Below are 27,290 nucleotides of genomic sequence, written 5' to 3' on the forward strand. Positions count from 1 at the left end.
AGCTCTGCCCTTGGAGTTATATGGAGCAGTAAACTGCATGTTAAGTGCTTAATGTGGTTTAGTACAAGGGCCCCTTAATGAGCTATGATTCAGTGATGAACCTGCAGGAAACTGCAAGTAAAAAGGTTAGATTATTCATAACAGCTAAACAGCCATCAGATAAAATCTTCTCTGTTAGCTGCCATTAAATAAGCTTCTGGAGATTATTAAATAAACTTCCTGGAACCATTGCATAAATCTTGCTGAATTGTTCTTTGGAACTGCGCAGCTTTGGAACTAGAAGAGGCTCGGGCCCCCTCTGATGTGACTGATATGATCAGATGTGTCTGGAACGCTTGATGATGTCATAAAAGCACCCTCACAGCTAATACATCATTTCCATTCCAACCAATAAAAAGCTGGATGCAAGGAAGCCGGACATAGTGGTAAAAGAGAAATACACCAGAACAGCATTGATCGTAGAGGTGTCAGTCCCAATTGCGTGAATCAGGTAGAGAGGAGAAGATCCTCATTCTGAAACCAAGAAAATGTGGCAGAAGGATACAAAAATATTTCCCACCATTTTGAATGCCACGGAAAGTTTGATTAAAGTTTCAATTTATTTCCGATAAACTGTCAATCATATCTAAGCAATTAACAACATTTTAAAAAGAAGGGATTGAGGAACTGACACAAGGAAGACCACAGATTAAACAAATAAGAGGAAAAAGCAAGTCTCAAGTTTATTACACACATTCTATCCCACCTAACAGAGCAAACCATCTAGGCAACGTAAATCTAAAAAGAACAATGAGTAGGAGAAGGAAAATAGGAGATAAATCGACATACACAAATTACATGTAACAAAAGGAACCTGGCTATTAATAGGAAAGACGGGGGGAAAGGGGAAAAATGAGAAGGATGGGGGAAAAACTGTAACCAGGAAAAGTGACCATATCGGGGGGGGGGGGGGGGGGGGGAAGCACAAAAACAATAGCAACTTAGTTACAGTACACATATTAAGGATAGTTGGGTCCAGGGAAACACTTGGTGGTATGCTGAGGAAAGCATGGGTAAATTATCTCAAAAAATGGGCAAATTATAGTTACAGGAAAGCCTGTTGGAAGAGGTGAGTTTTAAGGGCACTTTTAAACCTTTGATAAGAGGGTTCTGTTCTAAGGCATGCTGGGAGTAAGTTCCAGAGAGATGGCTCAACAACACTAAAGCAAAAATGGTGGAGAGTCAAATTTGTTCAAATCAATAAGATGTAGCATCTTATTAACTCCAGAGAGAAGCTCCCTTTAGTACCATGCAATAAATTTGAGAGACTGAGAACATCCTCCACAAACCCTGGCTTAGGAATGAGGTTCATTGCTCTCATGGTATAAACAATGAACTTGAAAGTACTGGATGACAAAGTAGTGAAAGCGATCCGCCAAGAACCCTGAAGATGGTTCAAAACTTTGGCCATAGTCGGCTGTGGCGTATTGATAACGCTGGGCAATGAGTACAGATAAGTTTTGCCACTAAAAGATATATACGAATTAAAATTGAGTTATAATGAATAGTTAATGGCGGAGGTGTTTTGCCTATGATGAGAATGTATGCTCCTTGATACAGTCCTGATTTTCTGAAGGGGATTATATAGTTGGATGGTATAAGGAGTATCCTCTCCAGCTCATATTATACGTGATTCACAAAGCTGTCCCATCTGCAGACATCGTCCCCTAAAGTCAAACCAACCCCTCTCCTCCTTGAAATTAGTGTAATATTCCCTGAAACAAAAGGGCACCCCCAGATGGCACAAAAAAAATCCCTTAAAGGTTGCCTATTGGGCACATTGCTTTGACAAATGAAATTTTAGTGTATTGCACTTTTTACTTGATGTGCTCAGAAAAAAAAAAGAATAAATGATAACTGTCCAAAAGAAAAAGATCTTACTGTCAGTCAGCTGATGAATGGAGGAGTTTTTATCATTATAACCATCTTAAAGGTTTACTGTTTGTCAGTTTATTTATTTATTTGTTGCATTTGTATCCCACATTTTCCCACCTATTTGCAGGCTCAATGTGGCTTACAATTTCGGTCATGGCTTTTGCCATAACAGAGAAAAAGATACAATTGGTATTACATGGAGAGCATGGATGACATAATAAAATAAAACAGGTAAAAAGAGAAACCTTTCAATTGGTATTACAGTTAGATAAATGCCTGAAAAAACTTAGCATACATAAAAATAAAAGCTTTTGGGGGTAGGGGGCACAAACCGTAATGGATCCCCCATTTATGAACATATCAAAGAGGGGATGCAATGCCTAACATTGCATACGATACAGTGTATTCTTTAAGCTATTCATATGAAAAATTAGCAGATGTAGGTTTCATACTAGGCAGTAGGTGGCAGTATGACATTCAAACTTAGAATCTGTTTTGACATAAAACTCTAAAAAGAAGACGCCGAGAATAATTTCATCCAATCATCCAGACGAAGCGTGACAGAGAGGACCGGTCTCTAAAGTAAAAATGTAAGCATCTCTAGGCAGGCTGAGAGTATGTACGAAGGAAACAGAGCTTATTTTGTGAAATAAGTACTTTATCAACTGAAGAACTTTCCAAGTGAACAAAGAAGTATTCCATTTGTCTCCATGCAGACTTCTTCGAAGGTAACGTTTCTGAAGATTTTCTGAATGTATATCACAAGCTAAAATATGCCTGTAGTATTCAGTTTTGCATGCATGCGGTTTGACAGATTCCTGTTTATTTTGTTTATTAATTAGACAGATGACAAACTTGCTTTGAGTTTGTCAAATAGGGGACTATTTTCCATGTTTTTATTGCTTCTATAACCAACTCCTGTTGTCATCTGAAATTATACACAGTTCAAATTTCTCCTTGAGTTTTATGCAAAAATCTAGCTATCTCTATAATCAGTAGCCTACTCAGAAAAGAGTGGTAGACAGTCAAGGTGACTTAATCATTTGTTTTGCTAAAGATAGGGATGAAGCACATTCCAGAGCAATAAACTTGACTTTATAACACACAAGTTGGCAGTTTTTGTTGAAAAAAAAAAAGTAACCACAGAAGAATATAACGCATGGAGATGGCTCTGGGTCAGATGCAGAACAAGGATTATTGTATTAAGTCATGACTTCTCAAGTTTATAATAAATGATGCTGTTCAAGGTTTTGAAGAGGGCATTGTGTCCTTCTGAAAATAATTAGCTACTTTTGGATCAGTCTCAGTACTAGTAACATTGGCACAAAAAATTTTTTTTTTTTTTTGTAAATCTTGACCATATTTTTTTTCACATGAGAGATCATTCTTTTCAGTAGAAAAAAAGGCTATCTGTCACGGTTTATGGGTTGTTTTCCAATAAAGTTGTCCAGCAGTTTCATTTTCCCAACGGAGCAGTGCCTTCCCTCCCCCTTTAATCTTTTTATCCTTTCCTTCTTTGTACCAGTAGCAAATGAGAAATTACTTGATTGCAGTAAATAAATTAAATCAGGGCTTCAATGTATCAGTCCCAACTGCAATGCTTCCAGCTCATAAGGTATCAGCACAGAGCTATCAATATAAACGACAATTTGTTTATCCTTAAAAGGATCAGCAGAACTATGGAGTGGAGGAATAGCCTAGTGGTTAGTGCAAGAGACCTTCATCCTGGGGAACTGGGTTTAATTTCCACTACAGCTCCTTGTGACTCTGGGCAAGTCACTTAGGGTCCCTTTTACCAAGCTGCGGCAAAAGGGGGCTGGCGTCGGCACGTGTTTTACAAGCGCATCGAGGCACCCTTTTACTGCAGCTGGTAAAAGGGAAGTCTCGCTTTCCTACAGGAAATAGTCGTGCAGCAAGTAAAGCACTTTCCGCATGGCCATTTCGGGTGAGCCCTTACTGGTGGCAGTAAGGGCTCCTACATTAACCGGAGAGCACGTGGCACTGCCCAGTTACCGCTGGGTACACTCTGGCACTAGAAAAATAAATAAATAAATTTTTGTAGCACTGAAAATGGCGCGCTAGCTGTGGGAAGGCTGCTGCAGTACCCGGCAGTACTTCCTGTATAGTGAGCGGTAAACCCATGTTGGGCTTACCACCGCTTAGTAAAAGGAGTCCTTAACCCTCTATTGCCCCAGGTACAAATAAGTACCTGTACATACTATGTGTAAACCACTTTGAATATAGTTTCAAAAAACCCACAGAAAGGTGATATATCAAGTCCCCTTTCCCTTTGTCAAGTACATCATGGTCTACAGAATAAACCTTTTTCATTGTTGGATTAATATTTCTTGCACATTTGAGAATTTATGTTGGAAGCACAGGGGATCACCAAATGTACTGTTTTTTTGAGAATGCCGGAATCTATGAGTTGATTTATTTTAGGGTTCCATAAAGTCTACACAACATATCTTGTAAATAAGTAGCAGAAATATTGATGTTTGCCATTACTATCATGAAGTGCTTACTGATAAGGTCCTGACATATGCCCAAAATGTTGTAAGAGAAAAAGAAAGGGATAACACTAGTGCAGACAAGTTCCATAGAATTTCCCAGAGAAAAGTGCTGTTTACATTTATCAGTGAGAGGAGCAGAATTGCTAACATTTTTAATATTCTTGTCTTATCACAGGGAGCGTTAGGTCTGGGAGGGAAGCTGTGGCTTCAGCTTCCAGTCTATGTCATCAACATTAATGGGAAGATTTGACTAACGCCTTGAAGATTCTCATCTCTACTTCTCTGACACCAAGAGCTCACTTTACTAAGCATTCCAAGGACCAGTCCTTACAGCCCTAGCCATGGGCAAGAACAGCACAAATTATGCTGCAATCTACAACCCCTATGAAAATCTCTACTCTGGGAACTTTTCCGACCCTTTCAATTACAGCTATGGCGATATCGACCTGCCGCCGGATCCTTCCGATGACGTGACGAAAACGAAGATTTTTTTCACTGCTAAGATCGTGATTGGGGTGGCACTCATTTGTATTATGCTTATCTGTGGCATTGGAAACTTCATTTTTATTGCAGCCCTTGCCAGGTACAAGAAGCTGCGAAATTTGACTAATCTGTTAATTGCTAATCTGGCTATTTCTGATTTCATTGTGGCAATTGTATGTTGCCCCTTTGAAATGGACTATTATGTGGTGAAACAGCTCTCCTGGGAACATGGGCACATGCTGTGTGCGTCTGTAAATTACCTCAGAACACTGTCCCTCTACGTTTCTACCAATGCCCTCCTGGCTATAGCTGTGGACAGGTAAGAACTGCATTCTTTTCATTTCACTAAAGTTAATGTCGCTTCATTTCTACTGCCTAATGAACAGAAAAATACTTTCTTTCTACAAACGTAAGAGTAAAAGAACATAAGACTGGCCATGCTAGGTCAGACAAATACCTAGCATAATCCGAAAAAGTACCAAGGTTCCATGCTACCAGTTCCAGGAATTAGTAGTGGGTTCCCCGTGTCTATATTAATAGCAGACTATTGACTTTTCCTCCAGAAACTTGTCCAAACTTAACCCAGATATGTTAACTGCTTGTACCACATTCTCCAGCAACGAGTTCCAGAGCTGAACTACTCTTTGAGTGAAAAAATATTTTCTCCTATTTGCTTTAAATGTTTTAAAAGTATTACCAGATAACTTCATGGAGTGTTCCCTTGTGTTTTTATACTTTTTTTAAAAAGCGAAAAATTGATTCACGTTTACCCATACTGCTGCACTCAAGGGGTCTTTTACTTAGCTGCAGTAGCATTTTTAGCTCATAGTAGAAATCAGCAGGTGGCATTTACCGCCAGCTGATTTCTACCTCGAGCTAAAAATGCTACCAGAGCTTAGTAAAATATCCCCTCAGTATTTTATAGACCTCTATCTTATCTCAACTGCCCCTTCTCCAGGCTGAAGAGTCCTAACCTCTTCAGGTTTAAACTTTAAACTTGTAATAGCTTTTTAAGTTGGGCTCCTTACTGTATGCTCCTAACCTTCAGTCATGAATAACTTTGTAAGCCTAAGTGCTTTGAAAATGCGCCTCCAAGTAACTCTTCTTTCTGATTTTATGAGACGTGGAGGGGCATAATCGAACGCAAATGCCCATCTCCATGGGCATCTATGTTCGAAAACGGGTATGTGAAGAGGCGGGACAGACCGTATTATCGAAAAAGATGGGCGTCCATCTTTCATTTCGAAAATACGGTTTGGACGGACCAAATGCCATGGATTTGGTCCCTTCTGACATGGGCGGTTTTTTTTTTTGGTTTTTTTTTCTGCGATAATGGAAACTAAGAACGCCCAGCTCAGAAACGTCCCAATCCAAGCCATTTGGTCGTGGGAGGGACAAATGTACAACACTACCATAGCTCTTAGGGGTGAAGGGGGCAACTACATGTGGGTACAGTGGCTTTTAGAAGCCTCCCATTTACCACAAGTGTTACGGGTGGGGGGGGGATGGGCCTGGGTCTGCCTGCCTGAAGTGCACTGCAGTACCCACTAAAAGTGCTCCAGGGACAGGACTTGTGTAAACTTGGCACAGCAGTTGACACCTGAAGACTAATCTCGCTGAAAACGTCCTTTATTTGAATAAGCACCTTTACTCACAGTTAACTGCAGATCAGAGGTTGTGCCCCACTGGCAACAAGTCTCCCTGGTACTGAGATTAGCAGTAGGTCCGAGCTGGCAGAATGCTGTACAATGCCCTCTTTCAGCAACATTCAAGGTAAGAACTAAGTGCTGTAACGTGGCTAACACATGAAAAGGATCTAAAAGTGTCTTACACAAATGGCCACTACCTCATGGACTACCGGAAACAAAACAGGGCACACTCTGACCCAGTAAGCAGAGGGAAAAGCACCATGGGAGTAGAGCCTACCAACTACCAATATCGTGAGCATTTAACACAAGCTAGTGGAATCACGGAGCCCAATACCCTACACCCACCACAATGCATTGCTGATGTGACTCTGCAGTGCCCTTAACAGAAAAGGTGTCACACTCACCGGAGACCCACATCAGAACCAGGGAAAGGCTGTCAGAGGATAAAACACATTGTGCTGTCATGGAGGTAGGTACGGCATTTGAGGCTGGCATACAGGCTGGGAAAAAAAGTGTTTAAAGTGGGGGGGTTTTGGTGGGAGGGGGTTAGTGACCACTGGGGGAGTCAGGGGAGGTCATCCCCGATTCCCTCCGGTAGTCATCTGGTCAGTTGGGGCACTTTTTTGGGACTTGGACCTGAAAAAAAGGGTCCAAATAAAGCGGACCAAATTCTCGTCAAAAACTCCCTTCTTGTTTCGATTATCAGCTAAATACGCCCATCTCTCCTCGGCCGATAACCACGCCCCAGTCCCGCCTTCTCCACGCCTCCGACACGCCCCAGTGATCTTTGTTCGTCTCCGTGACGGACTACAGTTGAGGACGCCAAAAATCGGGTTTCGATTATACCAATTTGGGGGAAACGGACGCCCATCTCCCGATCTGGGTCAAAATATGGGCGTCTTTCTCTTTCAAAAATAAGCTGGATACTGAATCTAGGAATAGGAACAATGGATATATCTATTACTTGGGGCCCTGTTTACAAAGGCACGCTAGCGTTTTTAGAGCTTGCTAACCAAGTAGATGCCCATAGGAATATTATGGGCATCTACACGGTTAGTGCGAGCTAATTTTTAGCCCGTGCTAAAAATGCAAGTGTGTATTTGTAAACAGGGCCCTTAGAGACATAAACATAAAGGGTAGTAGTAGCTTAAGGTGAGTTACATTCAGGTACTCTGGATATTTCTCTTTTCCAGGAGGGCTCACAATCTAAGTTTGTACCTGAGGCAATGGAGGGTTAAGTGCCTTGCCCAAGATCACAAGGAGCAGCAGTGGGATTTGAACCGGCCACCTCTGGATTGCAAGACCCCACCCTCTATAGGCACTGGTTATGGTGCCTATTACTAGCACAAATGGCCAAAAACACCCCCCCCCCTTTTTTTTACATAGCCGCGTGGTATTGGGCTGTATCGGCATTACCACACTGGCAGCTGCTAGCATAGCTTTGTAAAAGGAGGATAGATATTAAAGCACGATCACTTAAATTCTATCATTTACATGTATACTTGTGCACTCCGCCCACGATCTGCCCAAATTTCGTCAATGTGCATGCCCACAGGCCAAGTATGCGCCATCAAATTATGGTGTGTACTTTTCCACTAGTTAGCATTCTTTAAGAGGTGATTGGTGCACATAGGTGATTAAAATACTATTGGACATGACTGTGTACTCTTTCTGAAAGAGTGCACAATCTTTGTGAATAGTACACACTCTTTGGGACCGATATTCAGACCGCAGAAGGCAGCCTGGCTAACTCCCGTGGTTGGTGGCAAGACCAGATATTCAATGCCGGGCCATTTCTGGCGACCGGCATTGAATATTCGCTTTAATTTTGGCCGGTTTAAACATAACTGGCCAAGCCAATATTCATTGCTGGCCAGTTAAGTTTAAACCGGCCAAAGATAGGCCTGCTAATTAGGCGGCCTAGTTTGGCTGCCTAACTTAGCCATCGCTGCACTGAATTTTAGCAGATACCAGCTGTGGTGTTCCTTGGTCGGCTACAACCCAGGGCGGATCGCCACTGTGCAGCCCCCCCCCCCCCCACCTCGGTGCAGCATCGTCGTCCCCCTAGGTACAGCAAGACACCCCCTGGGTGCAGCATTGTCCCCCCTGGCACATCACCTCCAAGCCCCCCCCCCCCCCCCCCAGGTGCATTCTTCTTACCTGCTGGGGTGCTGAGAGCAGCCGTGTGTTTGTCAGCTCCGCCAATTCCCTGCTCCCTCTGCCCTGGAACAGGAAGTAACAGCAGAGCGAGCAGGGAACCGAAGGAGCCGACAGCTGTGCGGCTACTCCCTAAACCCCTCCTGCAGCGTGCTTCCGGGGTGGACCGCCCCCACTACCCCGCCCTCGGTATGCCGCTGGATACCAATTATATCGCATAGTATAACTGGTTAGTCACTAAAGGCTGACCGAGAATATTCAGTGAGAGATAACTGGCTATCTCCCGCTGAATATTCACAGATAGCCGGTTAAACGGTATTTAACCAGCCAGGAGCCGTTCCTGGCTGGTTAAATAGCGCTGAATATTGGAGGGTTTGTGAATAGTGTATACTCTTTCAGAAGAGGATACACTTTTTTAGCAAGACTGCACACCCTTTAAAAAAGAGTGCACTTCCTTAATAACAAGAGTGCACTTCCTTAATAACATTGCTCCCATAACTAAAAATGCCACAAAATATGGAAAAAAAATTAACGTTTTCATAAACAACACAAGAAATTGCATCACAATAAAATATTTAGGCTGCACACATCTATTAGAGAGGAATATAATAACAGAGCACGTAGGAAGGAAAGGAGCTTAAGCCCTTGTGTTATGCCTGTGTCAGGTTTATTCCAATCATTTTGTGGCTGTGACCCCATGATAACAGCCAAATACAAATGTGTGACCCCCCCTGGAGGTACAGAATAATGATGCACCTATAGAGAGCCCAACTAGGTTGTGACCCCAAATGCAGGTATTGTGACCCCATTTGGAGTCCCGACCCACAGTTTGGGAATCTCTGGTCTACGTTATAAAGTCACAGATGTGTCTATACCTTTATACATGCTCAGAGACAGGTTTAATTGGGTATATATATATATGGGCCATTAAGAACAGATATATACGTGCCCATTTTATATAATATCTGCATGTCACTGTTCCACCTATTTTCCAGTCCCAGGAATGTAACATAGTAACGTGGAGGGGCATAATTGAACGAAAACGTCTATCTCCATGGGCGTTTATCTCCGAGAACGGGTCCGTGAAGGGGCGGACCGAACCGTATTTTCGAAAAAAATAGACGTCCATGTTTTATTCAACAATTTGTGAGCTGGGCGTTTTTGTTTTTCAGTGATAATGGAAAATGAAAGCGCCCAGCTCAAAAACGAATAAATCCAAGGCATTTGTTCGTGGGAGGGGCCAGGATTCGTAGTGCACTGGTCCCCCTCACATGCCAGGACACCAACCGGGCACCCTAGGGGGCACTTTTACAAAAACAAAAAAAAAAGATAAAAGAGCTCCCAGGTGCAAAGCACCCTTCCCTTGTGTGTTGAGCCCCCCAAATCCCCCTCAAAACCCACTGCCCACAAGTCTACACCATTACTATAGCCCTAAGGGGTGAAGGGGGGGCACCTACATGTGGGTACAGTGGGTTTGGGGGGGTTGGACAACTAAGCATTAAGCAGCACAATTGTAACAGGTAGGGGGGGGATGGGCCTGGGTCCACCTGCCTGAAGTCCACTGCACCCCCTAACAACTGCTCCAGGGACCTGCATACTGCTGCCAGGGAGGTGGGTATGACATTTGAGGGTGAAAATAAAAAGTTGTGAAACATCATTTTTTGTGGTGGGAGGGGGTTAGTGACCACTGGGGGAGTCAGGGGAGGTCATCCCCGATTCCCTCTGGGGGTAATCTGGTCATTTAGGGCACTTTTTGGGGCCTTATTTGTGGAAAAAACAGGGTCCAGGAAAAGTGCCCTAAATTCTAGCTACAAACGCATACTTTTTTTCCATTATCAGCGAAAGGCGTCCATCTCTCCTCGGCCGATAACCACGCCCCAGTTCCACCTTCGCCACGCCTCCGACACGCCCCCATCAACTTTGTACGCTTCCGCGATGGAGTGCAGTTGAAAACGTCCAAAATTGGCTTTCCATTATACCAATTTATTCGTTTTTGTGAGATAAACGTCTATCTCCCGATTTGGGTCGAAATCTAGGTGTTTTTCTCTTTCAATTATAAGGTGGATAGTAAATGACGGCAGATAAAGACCTGTACGGTCCATCCAGTCTGCCCAACAAGATAAACTCATTTTACTGCTTTGAATGTAGTTGCAAAAACCACAGAAAGGCAGTGTTATCAAGTGCCATTAACATGGTATGCGATACTTTATATGTATATCCATGTTTGATTTGTCCCTGCCGTTCTAAAGGGGCACAGACCATAGAAGTCTGCCCAGCACTGTTCTTGTACTAAAAGTTCTGAAGCTAATGTCGAAGCCCCTTAAACTTTACACTTAAGCCCATCCATATCTATTCAGTCACGATCAGGGCGTAAACCGTAGAAGTCTGCCCAGTCTGCCCAGCACTGGTTTTGCTTCCCAATTACCGGGAATGCCTATATATATATCATGTAAAACCAAGTGCAATGTTTGTGTCCACTTACCTTTTGTGCACATGTCATCCTGGGCATAAGAGCCTGCTTGAGCACATAAAAAGCCATTCTACATGCTCAGGCCCCTTATTAAATTAGCCTTTTAATTACATAGATGCTTTAATATATGAAATTTCTTGAATGATTATTTATTTATTAGGATTAATTAACCGCCTTTATGAAGAGATTCACCCAAGGCAGTGTATAGCAGGTACAGTTTAACATAAAACATAATTTTGTTAACAGCATAACAATAGTAAAATGTCCTAGGGCCCTATTTACTAAGACGTGCTAGTGTTTTTAGCACGCCTAAAATTAGTGCAAGCTAAACGCTAGAGACACCCATATATTCCTATGGGTGTCTTTAGCATGCAGCACACACTAATGTTTAGTGCGTGCCAAAAACATTAGCGTGCCCTTAGCGCTGCTTAGTAAACAGGGCCCCAAGTATAAATATAGATACATTTATTTTTAGCATCATAGCAGGACATAATGGCATTATTGTTTAATCACTAATTATTACTCTTCTCATTATTCATATGAGACAATTTTATATTCTCAGCTCCTGAAGCTGATTTATTTCATATTTTATAAAATCCACTTTCAGCACCATGGCAGGAAGGGCTGTCAATGCACGACACTTTGCGCACGCTCAGTTCCACTAAAACTGAGCATGCACGCGACGAGATGGCAAGCAGGGCAGGCAATGTGCAAAGAACAGTGCTGGAGAAAGGCTTCAGCTGGCTGAGGTTGGGGACCTCCACCAGCCAAAGTATGTGGGGTTGCGGCAGGAAGGCGGGCCACACACTTTGTGCTCCGGATCCCACAAACATGGGGACGTGTGGCAAAATTAAAACCAGCCCACATCCATTTTCAGCCTGAGCAAGTGCTACTGGGAGTCATTGAGGAAATCAAGGGGCCCTTTTACAAAGCCGCGGGAGGGCTGTGTGGGTAGTGCACGCCAAATCAGCACTACTGCTGGGGTAACGCATGTGCCCAGCAGTAATTCCAAGCTTGGCACGTGCCAAATCCTGTGGTAGAAAATATTTTTCTATTTTCTACCGTGGGGGGCATTCCTAGTGGTAATCAGCAGTGCAGCCACATTGGCACGCGCTGCATGGTTACTGCACAGGTAGCATGTGAGCCCTTACTGCTAGGTCAATGGCTGGCGGTAAGGGCTCAGGCCATAAATAGGTGTGCGCTAGTTTAAATTTTTGCGCACACCCAATTGCTGGCCCATTAAAAAATGGCCTTTTCCCCAGCTGAGGTAGAAAGTGGCCCAACTCGAGCCAAAAAGACGCGGCCACACTACCGCAGGCCACTTTTTACCGCAGCTTTGTAAAATGACCCCCAATTTTATAAAAGCATATAGGCACCACGTTATCTTTGTAACATTTGCATCTATTGCCCATTCACCTATATGACAGTCCTCAAATATTCTTTATTTGAAAGAATTTTTTTTATTTTATTTATGTTTTCACAAAAGAAAGGTTAGTATATATAAAGCTCATGTCCAAATTTAGAATAAGATGAGTACTTACATTTTGGTATTTTGCCTTTACAAAATGGGCATAAAACAGAGATTTTGAATATTTCACATAGGCATCCTATTATGAAATTAGTTCCCGTGTGACTAGTTTCTTGGACTCCCGAGCTACTCTGTTGGATATTGTTCATACCCATAATTTTTATGTTTTAATTTATTTATGCATTCTTGTATCCCATGATTATCCAAAAAGAAGTTTCAGTTTAAAGTGGCTTACAATTTACATTTTGGAAGAGTTACAATAGTGTTGTGCAATGTTGAGAGGGCATCTATCGTTCATGTGGTTATTCAAAGATTTTTGAAGAGATAGACTTGAAGTGAAAAAGGTAGTGGTAGCTTTTGTGTTCAATTGTAGAGTTTTGGTAATATTTATTCATATAGGGGTCTTTTACTATATCAATATATTTTTTATTTTACATTTATATAATTAACGTAAATGCTTTAGCAATATCACAACTTAATTAACAGGAAAAACAAATAAATTAATCAAAAGAATGATAATTATTTGTGGACAAAGGGGGTCTTTTACTAAAGCTTAACTCGAGTTATCTGAAGCAGGGCCCATAGGAATAAAATAGGCCCTGCTGCAGATAACTGAAGCTAAGCTTTAGTATAAGACCCCCATGGTTTTTGAAGAGGTAGATTTGAAAGGAAGGCGACAATATTTTTGTGATTAGCTGTAGAATTTTTTGAAGAGGTAGGTTTTCATTTCTTTTCTGAATTGGAGGAGATTTGTGATGTTTCTTGATGGTTTTTGGTATTGAGTTCCCCACCATTTGGAACCCAGGTAGCTAAATCCTGCTGTGTAGATAGTTTTGCAGGTGAAGTTTTTGCAGTTGGGTAGATGTAGGAGTAGGTAGTTTTTGATTTTGTGGGCTGGCATTTCTTGAGGATAGTTCAATCATGTTAAGCATATATTCAGGTGCCATTCTGAATAGTATCTTGAAAATTAGGGTGCTCGCTTTGAAAAATATTCTTGCCTTGACTGGTAGCCAATGTAGTGTTTCAAGAAGTAGGGTTTCTCTTCCATATTTCGATTTCTTGAAAATCAGTCTTGCTGCCGTGTTTTGGACTGTTTGCAGTGATTTTTAGTGTGTTTTCCTTGCACCCTACATATTCAAAGACTCAATCCCCAGCAAATCTTCATGTCTTGCAATGTATTACTGTGCCTCTTAGTAAGTATGCCCCCAGTATTCAGTCCACAGTAGTCAGAGGTTTTAAACCCCTTTGAAAATCTACCCCTATGGGGTTTTTTTTTTCATTATTGCTAAGCTTGTTATATTAGAAGCACCATTTTCTACAGAACATTGAGGTAGGAACTGGGTCAAGGTTATTATGCTCCCATTTCCCCCCAGCGTTGTACAGAAGTACATGGAGCCTTTTGTAAAATTCATTCAAGGACGCTAGCAAATACACATATATTTGCTGATATGTATAGCAATAGTGACCATTTCACAATATATTGTTACACAAAAAGAGCGGCATCACTCAGCAATGACACTTCCAAGTTTACTAAAACAGAAAAAAGCGGAGATGACCAGAGGGGTAGTGATGTCATTGGAAGCCACACTCTAGTTATAACTTTTTTCTTTTTTTTTTCTTTCTTTTCTTTTAATATCATTTTTGTTCCCTAAAGGATAAGAATTGAAGTTTATTCCTTCTTTTTTTAATACTGTCCTTCCCAGTTTTGTTTTTACAGATGTGATAAGACCCTGTAACATTTTCTAAAAGTAATTATGGCAGTATAAGGGGCAAAAAAAACAAAAACATTTGAACATGTTTTTGCAGCGCTCATGGAAGTTCTGGCTTGTACCGCCCGACTACCATAGCAGCTCGGTGGTACCCCTAGCATGCCATCATTTCCGGAGCTACAAAATTGTATTTTGGGTTAACGTGGGAGCCCTTATCTCCACCTCAATGGGTGGTGGCTCCCTCCAAAATGGCCACGCGGCAAGTGCTTTATTTGCTGCATGGCCATTTCCTGCAGGAAGGCGGAACTTCCCTTTTACCAGCTGCAGTAAAACATGAGCCACAGCTTGGTAAAAGGGGCCCTTAACTGGTTAGCGCTGAATTTCGGCATAGCTGGTTAACTTTTTAGCAGCCAAAATAAACCCGAATATTGGCTAAATATCGGGCCCATCTTGTTAGCTCTCATTTGAAAACAAGGTTAGCTGTAACAATATAGATTTTTCTCTAAATAATTGATAGTGTAATGAGAAACCTTTATATATGTATTAAACATGTTTTAGAACTTTTTTCTTAATGAGATTATGAGGGGCATTTTTGATACAATGCCTAAATCCAATTTTGGACATCTTGCTGAAAACGTCCAAAACTCAAGTGGCAAGCATGGCCATTTTTGAACCTGAAAAACATCTGGGGGGTTTTTTTATTTCAAAAGTGGCCATTTCCTAAACATTTTAGACGTTTTCTTCTGGATTCTATATAGCACACATGGAGGGGCATAATTGAACGAAAACGTCTATCTCCATGGGAGTTTATCTCCGAGAACGGGTCCGTGAAGGGGCAGACCGAACCGTATTTTCGAAAAAAATAGACGTCCATGTTTTATTCGACAATTTGTGAGCTGGGCGTTTTTGTTTTTCAGTGATAATGGAAAATGAAAGCGCCCAGCTCAAAAACGAATAAATCCAAGGCATTTGTTCGTGGGAGGGGCCAGGATTCGTAGTGCACTGGTCCCCCTCACATGCCAGGACACCAACCGGGCACCCTAGGTGGCACTTTTACAAAAACAAAAAAAAAAGGTAAAAGAGCTCCCAGGTGCATAGCACCCTTCCCTTGTGTGTTGAGCCCCCCAAATCCCCCTCAAAACCCACTGCCCACAAGTCTACACCATTACTATAGCCCTAAGGGGTGAAGGGGGGCACCTACATGTGGGTACAGTGGGTTTAGGGGGGTTGGACGACTAAGCATTAAGCAGCACAATTGTAACAGGTAGGGGGGGGATGGGCCTGGGTCCACCTGCCTGAAGTCCACTGCACCCCCTAACAACTGCTCCAGGGACCTGCATACTGCTGCCAGGGAGGTGGGTATGACATTTGAGGGTGAAAATAAAAAGTTGTGAAACATCATTTTTTGTGGTGGGAGGGGGTTAGTGACCACTGGGGGAGTCAGGGGAGGTCATCCCCGATTCCCTCTGGTGGTAATCTGGTCATTTAGGGCACTTTTTGGGGCCTTATTCGTGAAAAAACAGGGTCCAGGAAAAGTGCCCTAAATTCTAGCTACAAACGCATACTTTTTTTCCATTATCGGCGAAAGGCGCCCATCTCTCCTCGGCCAATAACCATGCCCCAGTTCCACCTTTGCCATGCCTCCGACACGCCCCCGTCAACTTTGTACGCTTCCGCGATGGAGTGCAGTTGAAAACGTCCAAAATCGGCTTTCCATTATACTGATTTAATCGTTTTTGTGAGATAAACATCTATCTCCCGATTTGGGTCGAAATCTAGGCGTTTTTCTTTTTCAATTATAAGCTGGCTAGTGTTCCAGAAGTATCCCTAGTAGTCTAGTATCTAGGGTATGAGCAATCCCCCTCTGCTCTCATCCCCTTGCTACCTGGGATCAAAATGGAGGCTATGATCCATAGTGGTAGTCTTCTGGTACTACCATTAAGGGCCAATCTGCCAAATAAGGAGCGATTGCTATTGGCAGCCTAGTATTTTGCATTAATGTACAACACACTAGCTATTACCATTCTCCACACTCTGTCTCGGCTCTGCTTTGCATGGGATTTTTACTGCATTGGCTGGTTTTAGCACACTATAGCCATTAGCATAGGTTTGTGCTAATGGTTAGTGCATGTTAAGTCCCACACTAACTCTTTAACATGCTTTGGTAAATTTACATTACATTTTAAGGGGCCCTTTTACTAAGCTGCGTGAATATATGGGCTGGGGGGGGGGGGGTTAATGCAGGACTCTCCTATGCACTAAGGCCATTTCTAATGCAGCAGTCTTGTAGGCATTTTTCAGTACTTTTCAGGTCATGCACTAATGTTCGTATTAGCGCATGTTACCTTGAAAAAGTTAATGTGGGGGCACTTAACACGTCCTATTAAGAAGGTGCTAAGTGCTTCTGTGTTTAGTTAACAATGCTAGTCAGAACACACCAGCTGAATAACAATTCCACACCCATTCTGTGCCCATGATATGCCCCCTCACGAAAAAATAACCAACCCCCCTCCCCCCACAAATGATTAGGGCTAGATTTAGTAAATTTATTTATTTATTTATTTATTGCATTTGTATCCCACATTTTCCCACCTCTTTGCAGGCTCAATGTGGCTTACAATACATCATGAATAGTGGAAATATATAAGAAAATAGACATTTAGTATTGCAAAAGATCTTGGGTGACATGATAATGATAAAGCCTGATAGTAATAGAACAAGCAAAAATTGTCAGGCAGTTCTGGATATATGTATAGGAGTTCACATTTGTTGATCTTTGTGGTATGCCTTGTCAAAGAGATGGGTCTTCAGTAGTTTGCGGAAGTTAGTTAGTTCATAGATCATTTTTAAGTTGCGCGGCAGCATGTTCCAGAATTGTGTGCTCAAGTAGGAAAAGGTTGATGCATGCGTTAGTTTGTAATTTAGACCTTTGCAGTTGGGGAAGTGAAGATTAAGGAATGTGCGGGATGTTTTTTTAGCGTTCCTGGGTGGTAAGTCTATCAGGTCTGACATGTAGGCTGGGGCATCTCCATGAATGATTTTGTGAACTAGGGTACATACTTTGAACGTGATGCGTTCTTTGAGTGGGAGCCAGTGTAGTTTTTCTCGTAGGGGTTTCGCACTTTCATATTTTGTTTTACCGAATATGAGTCTAGCTGCAGTGTTCTGGGCTGACTGAAGTTTCTTGATTAAATGGTACTCAGCGCCCATTCTATAAAGAGTGCTCCAGGTTGCACGCTCTTTATAGAATAGTGTTGATTGCTGAATTCCACGCCCAACTCTGGACATGAGGACTTACCCCAACTGAAATTAAGGGTAAATCCTGGCGCACACGTTGGGTGCATATCTGCAGTATTCTATCATACTGCGCACAAATTTCTGAACGGCACCTGATCCACCCATGTCCCTCCCATAGGAACGTCCCCTTTGCAGTTGTGCATTGATACACATGGAGGGGCATAATTGAACGAAAATGTCTATCTCCATGGGCGTTTATCTCCAAGAACGGGTCCGTGAAGGGGCGGACCAAACCGTATTTTCGCAAAAAATAGACGTCCATGTTTTATTCGACAATTTGTGAGCTGGGCGTTTTTGTTTTTCAGCGATAATGGAAAATGAAAGCGCCCAGCTCAAAAACAAATAAATCCAAGGCATTTGTTCGTGGGAGGGGCCAGGAGTCGTAGTGCACTGGTCCCCCTCACATGCCAGGACACCAACCGGGCACCCTAGGGGGCACTTTTACAAAAACAAAAAAAAAGGTAAAAGAGCTCCCAGGTGCATAGCACCCTTCCCTTGTGTGTTGAGCCCCCCAAATCCCCCTCAAAACCCACTGCCCACAAGTCTACACCATTACTATAGCCCTAAGGGGTGAAGGGGGGCACCTACATGTGGGTACAGTGGGTTTGGGGGGGTTGGACGACTAAGCATTAAGCAGCACAATTGTAACAGGTAGGGGGGGGATGGGCCTGGGTCCACCTGCCTGAAGTCCACTGCACCCCCTAACAACTGCTCCAGGACCTGCATACTGCTGCCAGGGAGGTGGGTATGACATTTGAGGGTGAAAATAAAAAGTTGTGAAACATCATTTTTTTGTGGTGGGAGGGGGCTAGTGACCACTGGGGGAATCAGGGGAGGTCATCCCCGATTCCCTCTGGTGGTAATCTGGTCATTTAGGGCACTTTTTGGGGCCTTATTCGTGAAAAAACAGGGTCCAGGAAAAGTGCCCTAAATTCTAGCTACAAATGCATACTTTTTTTCCATTATCGGCGAAAGGCGCCCATCTGTCCTCGGCCGATAACCACACCCCAGTTCCGCCTTCGCCACGCCTCCGACACGCCCCTGTCAACTTTGTACGCTTCCGCGATGGAGTGCAGTTGAAAACGTCCAAAATCGGCTTTCCATTATACCGATTTATTCGTTTTTGTGAGATAAACGTCTATCTCCCGATTTGGGTCGAAATCTAGGCGTTTTTCTCTTTCAATTATAAGGTGGTTAGGCACTACCCTATAATTGGGTGCGTAAGTGTATTTCCATTCCGATTTGCGTTTCAGCCCTGTTTTGGTACCTTGCATCCATTGCAATGTGTTTTTTGTGCTGAAGTTTGAGCATGGAATTGGTGCCTTAACTTTAGGCACTGTTTATAGAATTCCCCAGTTACCCTGGGATTCTATAAATCATGCCAAGATTTCTACGTGGAAATCAAAGCATATTCTATAACGATCCACATAACTTAGTTAACAAGCTAATCAGCGCTGATAATTATATGTAAACTGCCAATTATCAGCACTAATTGGCATTAATTAGAATTTACGTGCACTATTTGCTAAGCATATTCTGTAACATAGTGCGCATAAATGTAAGTCGCGTGGAGGGGCATAATCGAACAGGGCGCCCAGGTTTTCATGAGGGCGTCCTCGCAGGACGGCCCCTCGAAGGGGCGGGGAAACCCGTATTATCGAAACAAGATGGGTGTCCACCTTTCGTTTGATATAATACAGTCAGGGGCACCCAAGTCTCAACATTTAGGTCGACCTTAGAGATGGTTGACCTAAATATTGAGATGGTCGACCTTAGAGATGGTTGTCCCCGGTTTTCAGCCATAATGGAAACCAAGGACGCCCATCTCAAAAACGACCACCTCTGGTGGTCATCTGGTCAGTTCGAGCACCTTTTCACAGCTTGGTCACAAGAAAAAATGGACCAAGTAAAGTCGGCCAAGTGCTCGTCAGGGACGCCCTTCTTTTTTCCATTATTGGCCGAGGACGCCCATCTCTTAATCACGCCCCAACCCCGCCTTTGCTACAATGCCAACACGCCCCCGTGAACTTTGGTCATCCCCGTGACGGGAAGCAGTTGAGGACGCCCAAAATCAGCTTTCGATTATGCCGATTGCATTGACCACTAGGCAAATCTAGGGACCTGCTTGCTGTTCCGTTGGGTAGGCTCATAATCTTGTCAGATAGCCTGGTATTCACTGTCACTTCCACTTCTTTGTGGGGGGTGGGAAGGGGTCAGGGCCTAGACACCTGCAGGCTGGAAAGTAATTGTAGTGGTGTACAATTAGGTACAGTAGATTTTTTTTCTCTGTTCCTGGAGATCTCACAATACATGATACAGTTGTTTTGGTGGGAAGTGTACCTGGGTGCCATTGTTTAAAGTCCACTATACTGACCACTAGGCTGCCCCTCTGCTTTGCTCTGTGTGGCCATTTCTTTCAAAATTATGCCAGGCGAATGTTTTTGTGTCTGTTTTTTTTGGTGTTCAAAAGTTGAATGTTTCACTTTCGAAAATGGCTCTTCTTTTTAGATATTTTCAGGCTAAGACATCTCTGTCTTAGCCCATTTTCAAACTAGAAAACTGGACATTTTTCCTGTTCGAAAATGGCTGATGGCCTTTTTTTTTTTTTTTTAAATGTTACTGGCAAAGCTTCCCAAATTGGGTCTTTTCAAAAATGTCCCTCTATGTTACTATAGAAGTCCATTTTGCTGTAGATTTTTAAAAACACACACACTTGTTTAGGTTCAAATGGTTTGATTTATCAAAAGGTAGATCAGTGCAATTGTGGTTTTTCTATTCTGTCTTTACTTAAGCATGTTCTAATTAGGATGCTCTGTTTATTCACAACAGTCATCTACAGTAGCGGATACTGGTAGTTGTGTAAAACTATTGCAGTTATAACATATGTTTGTACACTTATCTTCCTGGAACACCTACTGGCTCTGTGATCCTATTTCTCACAGCTGTTCATGGTCAATAATATATTTTCACTGTATCTTTACTTGAAACTAAATAAAAAATTATCTTGGTAGCAGGTATTGTGGAGAACAGCTGCAGTCTAGATTTCTGTCTTTTCACTGGCCCCAAATATATCAATTTGTAGTCGTCCAGGTTTGAAATCACAGCAGCCTTCATAAACCTGCTTCTGACTAATAAACATGAATCTGCCATTTTAACCAAAGATTCAACAAAGGTTTGCTGACTATCCTGAGTAACTTGATCCTCAGTTGTCAAAGTAGAGTCTATAATACCAAGATTTCGAATATTTGCAGTTACTGGGATTGAAACATGGATTCACCAATGTTCTGGCAACCCTCACACTTTCAATCCACCAAATTTTGTTTGTTTTTTTCTGGATTATTCATCAGATAATTGGCCTCCATCCACTTTTGCATAGTTGTCATACCAGACTTAAGCAGATCATAAGTCTGATCCACATCTTTCCTCATGGAGACAATAATGTGAAAATCATTTGCGTAAAAGTAATTGGCAAAAGTCATGCTGCTATTAACTAGCAAACAAAGGAGTGGGAATGCCCAGAGTGAAGAGACAAGGAGACAGCACAGTCTTTATTGTATCAAGTAAACAACTTTTGCCTGAAGACAACACAGTAATGAGCAGGCTTTACTGAAGCGTGGACTCTACACGGTCTGTGTTTTGGCTTGTGCCTTCATCAGGAGTCCAGGCACGGAGCCACATAAAAACATGCTGAATAAAGCAAAGCAACAACAAACTCTGGTCCATAGGCATATCTGAACTGCAACAGTGCAACATGAACTACGGGCACAGAACCCTTGTAAGGTCCACCTGCAAACATGCAGCTGTCACCTTTCTTTGTCTGTACAGCATCCCGCAGTTGGAATTTCCAATCTAAGGTTACCCACCAACAATCCCATTCCTTTGTTTGCTTGTATTGTTTCTTGTGGTTCTGCTCAGTTCTTCTTTTGTTATTAACTGGCCCAATGATTGTATACAAATATTGAATAAAATCAATGACTGGCAAACCCTTAGGGGCCCTTTTACTAAACCGTGTAGGCGCCTATGCGCACCTAATGTGTGCCAATTTGGAACTACCGCGTGGCCTGAGCGGTAATTTCATTTTTTATGTGCGTCCAATACACGCGCCGGAAAGTTTCCGGCATGCTGCGCTAACTGGGCGGCAATCAGCAGTGTATGTGCACTGATGATTACCGCCCAGTTAACGTGTGAGACCTTACCACTAAGTCAATAGGTGGCGGTAAGGTCTCAGGCCCAAAATGGCCTGCCAATTTTTATTTTGCTGCACGTACATTTTCGACCAAAAAAAAAGGCCTTTTTTTCAAGTGCGCTGAAAAATGGACCTAAGCGCATCCAATACACGCAGACCATTTTTCATTGCACCTTAGTAAAAGGACCCCTGAGTAACTCTCTAAAGTCCAGTGGTACAAGTCATTATCTTCATGTCTAACCTTTCACTTTCTTCCCTTTTAAAACCCCGGAAAACCAAGAAAGCGTTGCTCCAAATATTCCCATCTATGACAGTTAGGTCAATAAACAATTTAAAGGGGTGCCTGTTTGGACCTGTGAAATTGTTAAATATTAGCATAATATTGTTAAATATTAGCATAACAGAGCAAATATGTGCATATATTTTAGGTGTGACCACTTACACCAGCCATAGTGCTGGTATAAATGCTCATGCCTAGATTGCTTTAAAAAAAAAAAAGAACGGGGGCAGATCAATCTGATTCCAAAAACAAGGGCAAATGTTTATTGATATACAGTTGACTCAACAGAGTCCTGCGTTTCAGCACAGAAGGTACCTACCTCAGGAGTCAAAACACTTCAGTCAAATGGACATTTCTGTATGGTCGTGCAATGGCCCAGGAAATGATTATTAGTATTACAACATCCAGAAGACTCAGTATCAAAAGCGGACACTGAAAACTCTCGGCGTAGACACTGAGTAAACCCAATCAACAAAGTGAACAGAATGTGCGTTTCTGATACTGAATCTTCTAGATATTATAATACTAATAATCATTTCCTGGGCCACTGCACAACTATATAGAGGTGTCCATTTGATCAAAATGTTTTGACTCCTGAGACAGGAGCCTTCTGTGCCGAAACACAGGATTGTGTTGAGTCAATTGTATATCAGTAAACGTTTCCCTTTGTTTCTGGAATCAGATTTGACTTCCCCCATTCTTCGTTATTTTTGTTTTGTTTTGTTTCATGCATTTGGGTGTTCTTCTTCTTCTCCTTTTTAGATTGCTAAAAAACATTGTGTAAATTGTAGTATTCTAGAAATTAAGCATGTAACTTCCACCCAGCAGGTCACTTCCATTTACATTCCACCCAGACCTCACTCATGCATATGCCCTCCTTCAAGCTATACGTCATTGATTTAGATACCATTTTATAGAATAGAACGTAGCCAGAATATTGGCATTTATGTATGTATGTGCACATTTATGCACATTCTTGCTGCGTAAATATTGTCACTTTCCATACAGAATTACTCCCTTAAGGTCTATTAGAGAAATCAATTTGGTCTAAAAGTCCAGTGTCTCCTTTATCAATTAATTTTGTATCCTGCAATAAAGAAGCCACCACTGTTTCTGTACTGTAGTAGTATCTTAATCCTGATTAAAGAGAGTCCGTCCAGCTTATTTTCGAAAGAGATTGCCGGCCATCTTCCGACACAAATCAGGAGATGGCCGGCCATCTCCTGAAGCCGACCAAATCGGTATAATGGAAAGCCGATTTTGGCAGGCTCCAACTGCTTTCCGTCGCAGAGTCGGCCAAACTTCAAGGGGGTGTTTCGGCAGGGTAGCGAAGGCAGGATGAGGACAGGCGTGGTTACGAGATGGCTGGCTTCAGCTGATAATGGAAAAAAGATGGCCGGCTCTGACGAGCATTTCGCCAGCTTCACTTGGTCCATTTATTTTCAGGACCAAGTCTCAAAAAAGTGCCCCAATTGACCAGATGACCACCGGAGGGAATCAGGGATCACCTCCCCTTACTCCCCCAGTGGTCACCAAACCCCTCCCAGCCAGAAAAAACCCCAAACTTTTTTGCCAGCCTGAAATGTCATACCCAGCTCCCTGACAGCAGTATACAAGTCCCTGGAGCAGTTTTTAGTGGGTACAATGCCCATCCCTCCCTACCTGTTACACTTGTGGTGGTAAACAGGAGCCCTCCAACCCCCCCTCCCCCAAACTCACTGTACCCACATCTAGGTGCCCCCCTTCACCCATAAAGGCTATGGTAATGGTGTAGAGTTGTAGGGAGTGGGTTTTGGGGAGGATTTGGGGTGCTCAGCACCCAAGGTAAGGGAGCTATGCACCTGGGAGCTATTTTTTTTATTTTATTTAATTTTTAGAAGTGCCCCCTAGGGTGCCCTGTTGGTGTCCTGGCATGTCAGGGGGACCAGTGCACTACAAATGCTGGCTCCTCCCACGACCAAATGCCTTGGATATGGCCGGGTTTGAGATCACCGGCATTAATTTCCATTATGGGCGAAAACCGATGCCGGCCATCTCAAACCCGGCCATCTTTGACATTTGGCCGGCCCCAACCGTATTATCGAAACGAAAGATGACCGGCCATCTTTTTCGATAATATGGTTCGGGACTGCTTTTTGCGGCGCCGGCCATCTAGATGGTCGGCGCCGTTCGATTATGCCCCTCCCAAATAACCAAAATGATCAAGAAAAGATTTTTTATGTTAAATATTTGTAAGTCCTATTTTGTTATATTTTTCAGTGAATGTTCCTATCACTTCTAACAGTTTGGTCTTATTTGAAAGTTTACAAATATTATAGTATAGCATTAAAATACTTGCTTATATTGATTATATGTGTTTTTATATTTTTAGGTATTTAGCAATTGTTCATCCTTTGAAGCCACGCATGAATTATCAGACTGCTACCTTTTTGATTGCCTTGGTCTGGATTGTGTCCATACTCATTGCTATACCATCTGCTTATTTTGCTACAGAAACAGTATTACTCATGGCCAAAACCCAAGAGAAGACTTTCTGTGGTCAGATTTGGCCAGTTGACCAGCAAATTTATTATAAGTCCTATTTTCTCTTCATTTTTGGACTTGAGTTTGTTGGGCCTGTCCTCACAATGACTCTGTGCTATGCACGAATCTCAAGAGAACTTTGGTTTAAGACTGTTCCAGGCTTCCAAACAGAACAAATCCGCAAAAGGCTTCGCTGCCGTAGAAAAACGGTCATGGTCCTCATGTGCATCTTAACTGCTTATGTTCTCTGCTGGGCACCATTTTATGGGTTCACAATTGTTCGTGACTTTTTCCCCAATGTATTTATTAAAGAGAAGCATTATCTTACAGCTTTCTACATTGTTGAGTGCATTGCCATGAGCAACAGCATGATTAACACAATGTGTTTTGTGACGGTAAAAAATAACACTATGAAATATTTTAAGAAGATCATGCTGCTCAGGTGGAGGTCCACCTACAATCCAAGTAAGTCAAGTGTAGACTTAGATATCAAAAGTGTAATGCCTGTAACGGAAGAAGTAGACTGTTTACGACTCAAGTAAAATACAAAACACGGGCATGTTATATAACGTTATATACCACTTTCCTTGAAAGATATTTATGATAGATGATTAACATAATGTTTTGTTGACTCTACCTTCCCCGAAAACATTTTAGTACATTGATTTAAAGTCTGGAGACACTCTGAATTCTTTCCTGTGATACACTGTAAAGTGAACAGTTTGTAATGCTTGTAATTTTATGCCAAAATTGTTTTTATGCCAAAATTGTTATCCCACGTTCTTATTTTTAAAATATGATGTTGTGCCATCTGAACACAAGGGTTCTCACTTTGCCTGGTAAACTTACAAATGATAAGACCTCTGTAATATATGTCATTACTGTGGCACAAGTAAATACCTTGTGATCTCTCTTCTGAATCCTCTTAGTATGTATTACCTTTATTATTCTAATTTTCTATAGTTCTGCAAATGGGATAGATTATAATTAGTTGTAAGTTCAGTAAGCCTGATGAATCTGCGTAAAGTGTTGTGGACCTCATCCATTTTAATATATTGAAATTAAAGTTTTTGTATTGTGTTATGAAATGTGTCTCATTTAAGAGTATGCCCTGCACCAGAGCTGTAGCATGGAGCCGATATTCAGACAGAAGGCTGCTACATGAAGATAAGGGAATGATTTATCCGCTTATCTTTGTGCCTGATATTCAGCAGCCCTATCCATTTAGATGGACTATGATTATGACGTTGGCCTTCTTTCCCAGTCCTTGAGGCAGTGGCGTACCAAGGGGGGGGGGGTGGTGGGGGCGGTCTGCCCCGGGTGCCAGCGGGTGGGGGGTGCTCCGCTCCCGCCGCCTCCTTTAAACAAAAATCGGCGAAGCAGCGTCGCAGGCAGTGCCTCGTCTGCCCTGCTTGTGAAAAAATCAAATCTCTCCTTCTCCTCGTCTTGACGTCGACTCGGGCCTTCCAATCAATCACTATGTCCAGCCCTCCTCTAAGGTAACTTCCGCGAGGGCGGGCGCCGGGCGGGACATAGTGATTGATTGGAAGGCCCGAGTCGACGTCAAGACGAAGAGAAGGAGATTTGATTTTTTTACAAGCAGCAGGGCAAACGAGGCGCTGCCTGCGATGCTGCTTCGCCGATTCAGACAGTAGTGAGAACGGGACTGAGGTGGGGAAGGAGGGGGGCGAAAGTGACTCGGGTGGGGGTGTTCAGAGGGGAAAAAGGGAGGGGAGAAGGGGACTGGGGTGGGGATCTCAGACAGGGGAGGGGGAGGGGAGAAGGGGACTGGAGTGGGGATCTCAGACAGGAGAAGGGGAGGGGAGAAGGGGACTGGGGTGGGGGTCTCACACGGGAGAAGGGGAGGGGAGAAGGGGACTGGGGTGGGGGTGTTCAGAGGGGAAAAGGGAAGGGGAGAAGGGGACTGGGGTGGGGATCTCAGACAGGGGAGGGGGAGGGGAGAAGGGGACTGGAGTGGGGATCTCAGACGGGAGAAGGGGAGGGGAGGGGAGAAGGGGACTGGGGTGGGGATCTCAGATGGGAGACGGGGAGGAGAGAAGGGGACTGGGGTGGGGGTCTCAGACAGGGGAGGGGAGGGGAGAAGGGGACTGGGGTGGGGGTCTCAGACAGGAGAAGGGGAGGGGAGAAGGGAACTGGGGTGGGGGTGTTCAGAGGGGAGAAGAGGACTGGGGTGGGGGTCACAGACAGGAGAAGGGGAGGGGAGAAGGGGACTGGGGTGGGGATGTTCACAGGGGAGAAGGAGGCTGGAACCGGGGGCTGAAAAAAGGGGCAGAGAGAGAGGGGACAGATCCTAGATGGAAGGGGGAGCGAGAGGGAGGGCAGACCTTGGATGGATTGGAGAGGGAGGGCAAATGGTGGATTGAAGGGGCAGAGAGAAAGGGCAGACAGTGGAGTGGATGGAAGGGAAAGGGCAGACAGTGAATGGAAGGGGCAGAGATAGAGGGCAGATGTGGATGGAAGGAGCAGGGAGAGAGGGCAGACATTGGATGGAGGAGACAGCAGAGAGGGCTGACACTGGATGGCAGAGAACGAAGACAGATGCTGGATGGAAGGAAGACGG

The 27,290-nt window shown here is 43.3% G+C and overlaps 1 protein-coding gene across 1 annotated transcript; it reads left to right on the forward strand.

Moving 5' to 3' along the window:
* The first annotated feature begins 2,471 nt into the window (after positions 1 to 2,471).
* PROKR1 (prokineticin receptor 1) lies at positions 2,472 to 25,975 on the forward strand. The gene is made up of 3 exons (XM_030196352.1): positions 2,472 to 2,642; positions 4,603 to 5,229; positions 24,558 to 25,975. The coding sequence occupies exons 2-3, from the start codon at positions 4,769 to 4,771 to the stop codon at positions 25,249 to 25,251; spliced, it is 1,155 nt and encodes a 384-aa protein (XP_030052212.1). The 5' UTR covers positions 2,472 to 2,642; positions 4,603 to 4,768; the 3' UTR covers positions 25,252 to 25,975.
* The last annotated feature ends 1,315 nt before the right edge of the window (positions 25,976 to 27,290 follow it).

The sequence above is a fragment of the Microcaecilia unicolor genome, chromosome 3 (assembly GCF_901765095.1).
Source record: "Microcaecilia unicolor chromosome 3, aMicUni1.1, whole genome shotgun sequence".
NCBI classification, from domain to species: domain Eukaryota; kingdom Metazoa; phylum Chordata; class Amphibia; order Gymnophiona; family Siphonopidae; genus Microcaecilia; species Microcaecilia unicolor.

What these genes read in the sequence shown, in the direction of transcription:
- PROKR1 (XM_030196352.1), top strand. Translation starts at nt 4,769, where the DNA reads ATGGGCAAGAACAGCACAAATTATGCTGCAATCTACAACCCCTATGAA. An exon ending in CTGGCTATAGCTGTGGACAG is followed by an intron (nt 5,230 to 24,557) that starts GTAAGAACTGCA and finishes TTATATTTTTAG; the next exon opens with GTATTTAGCAATTGTTCATC.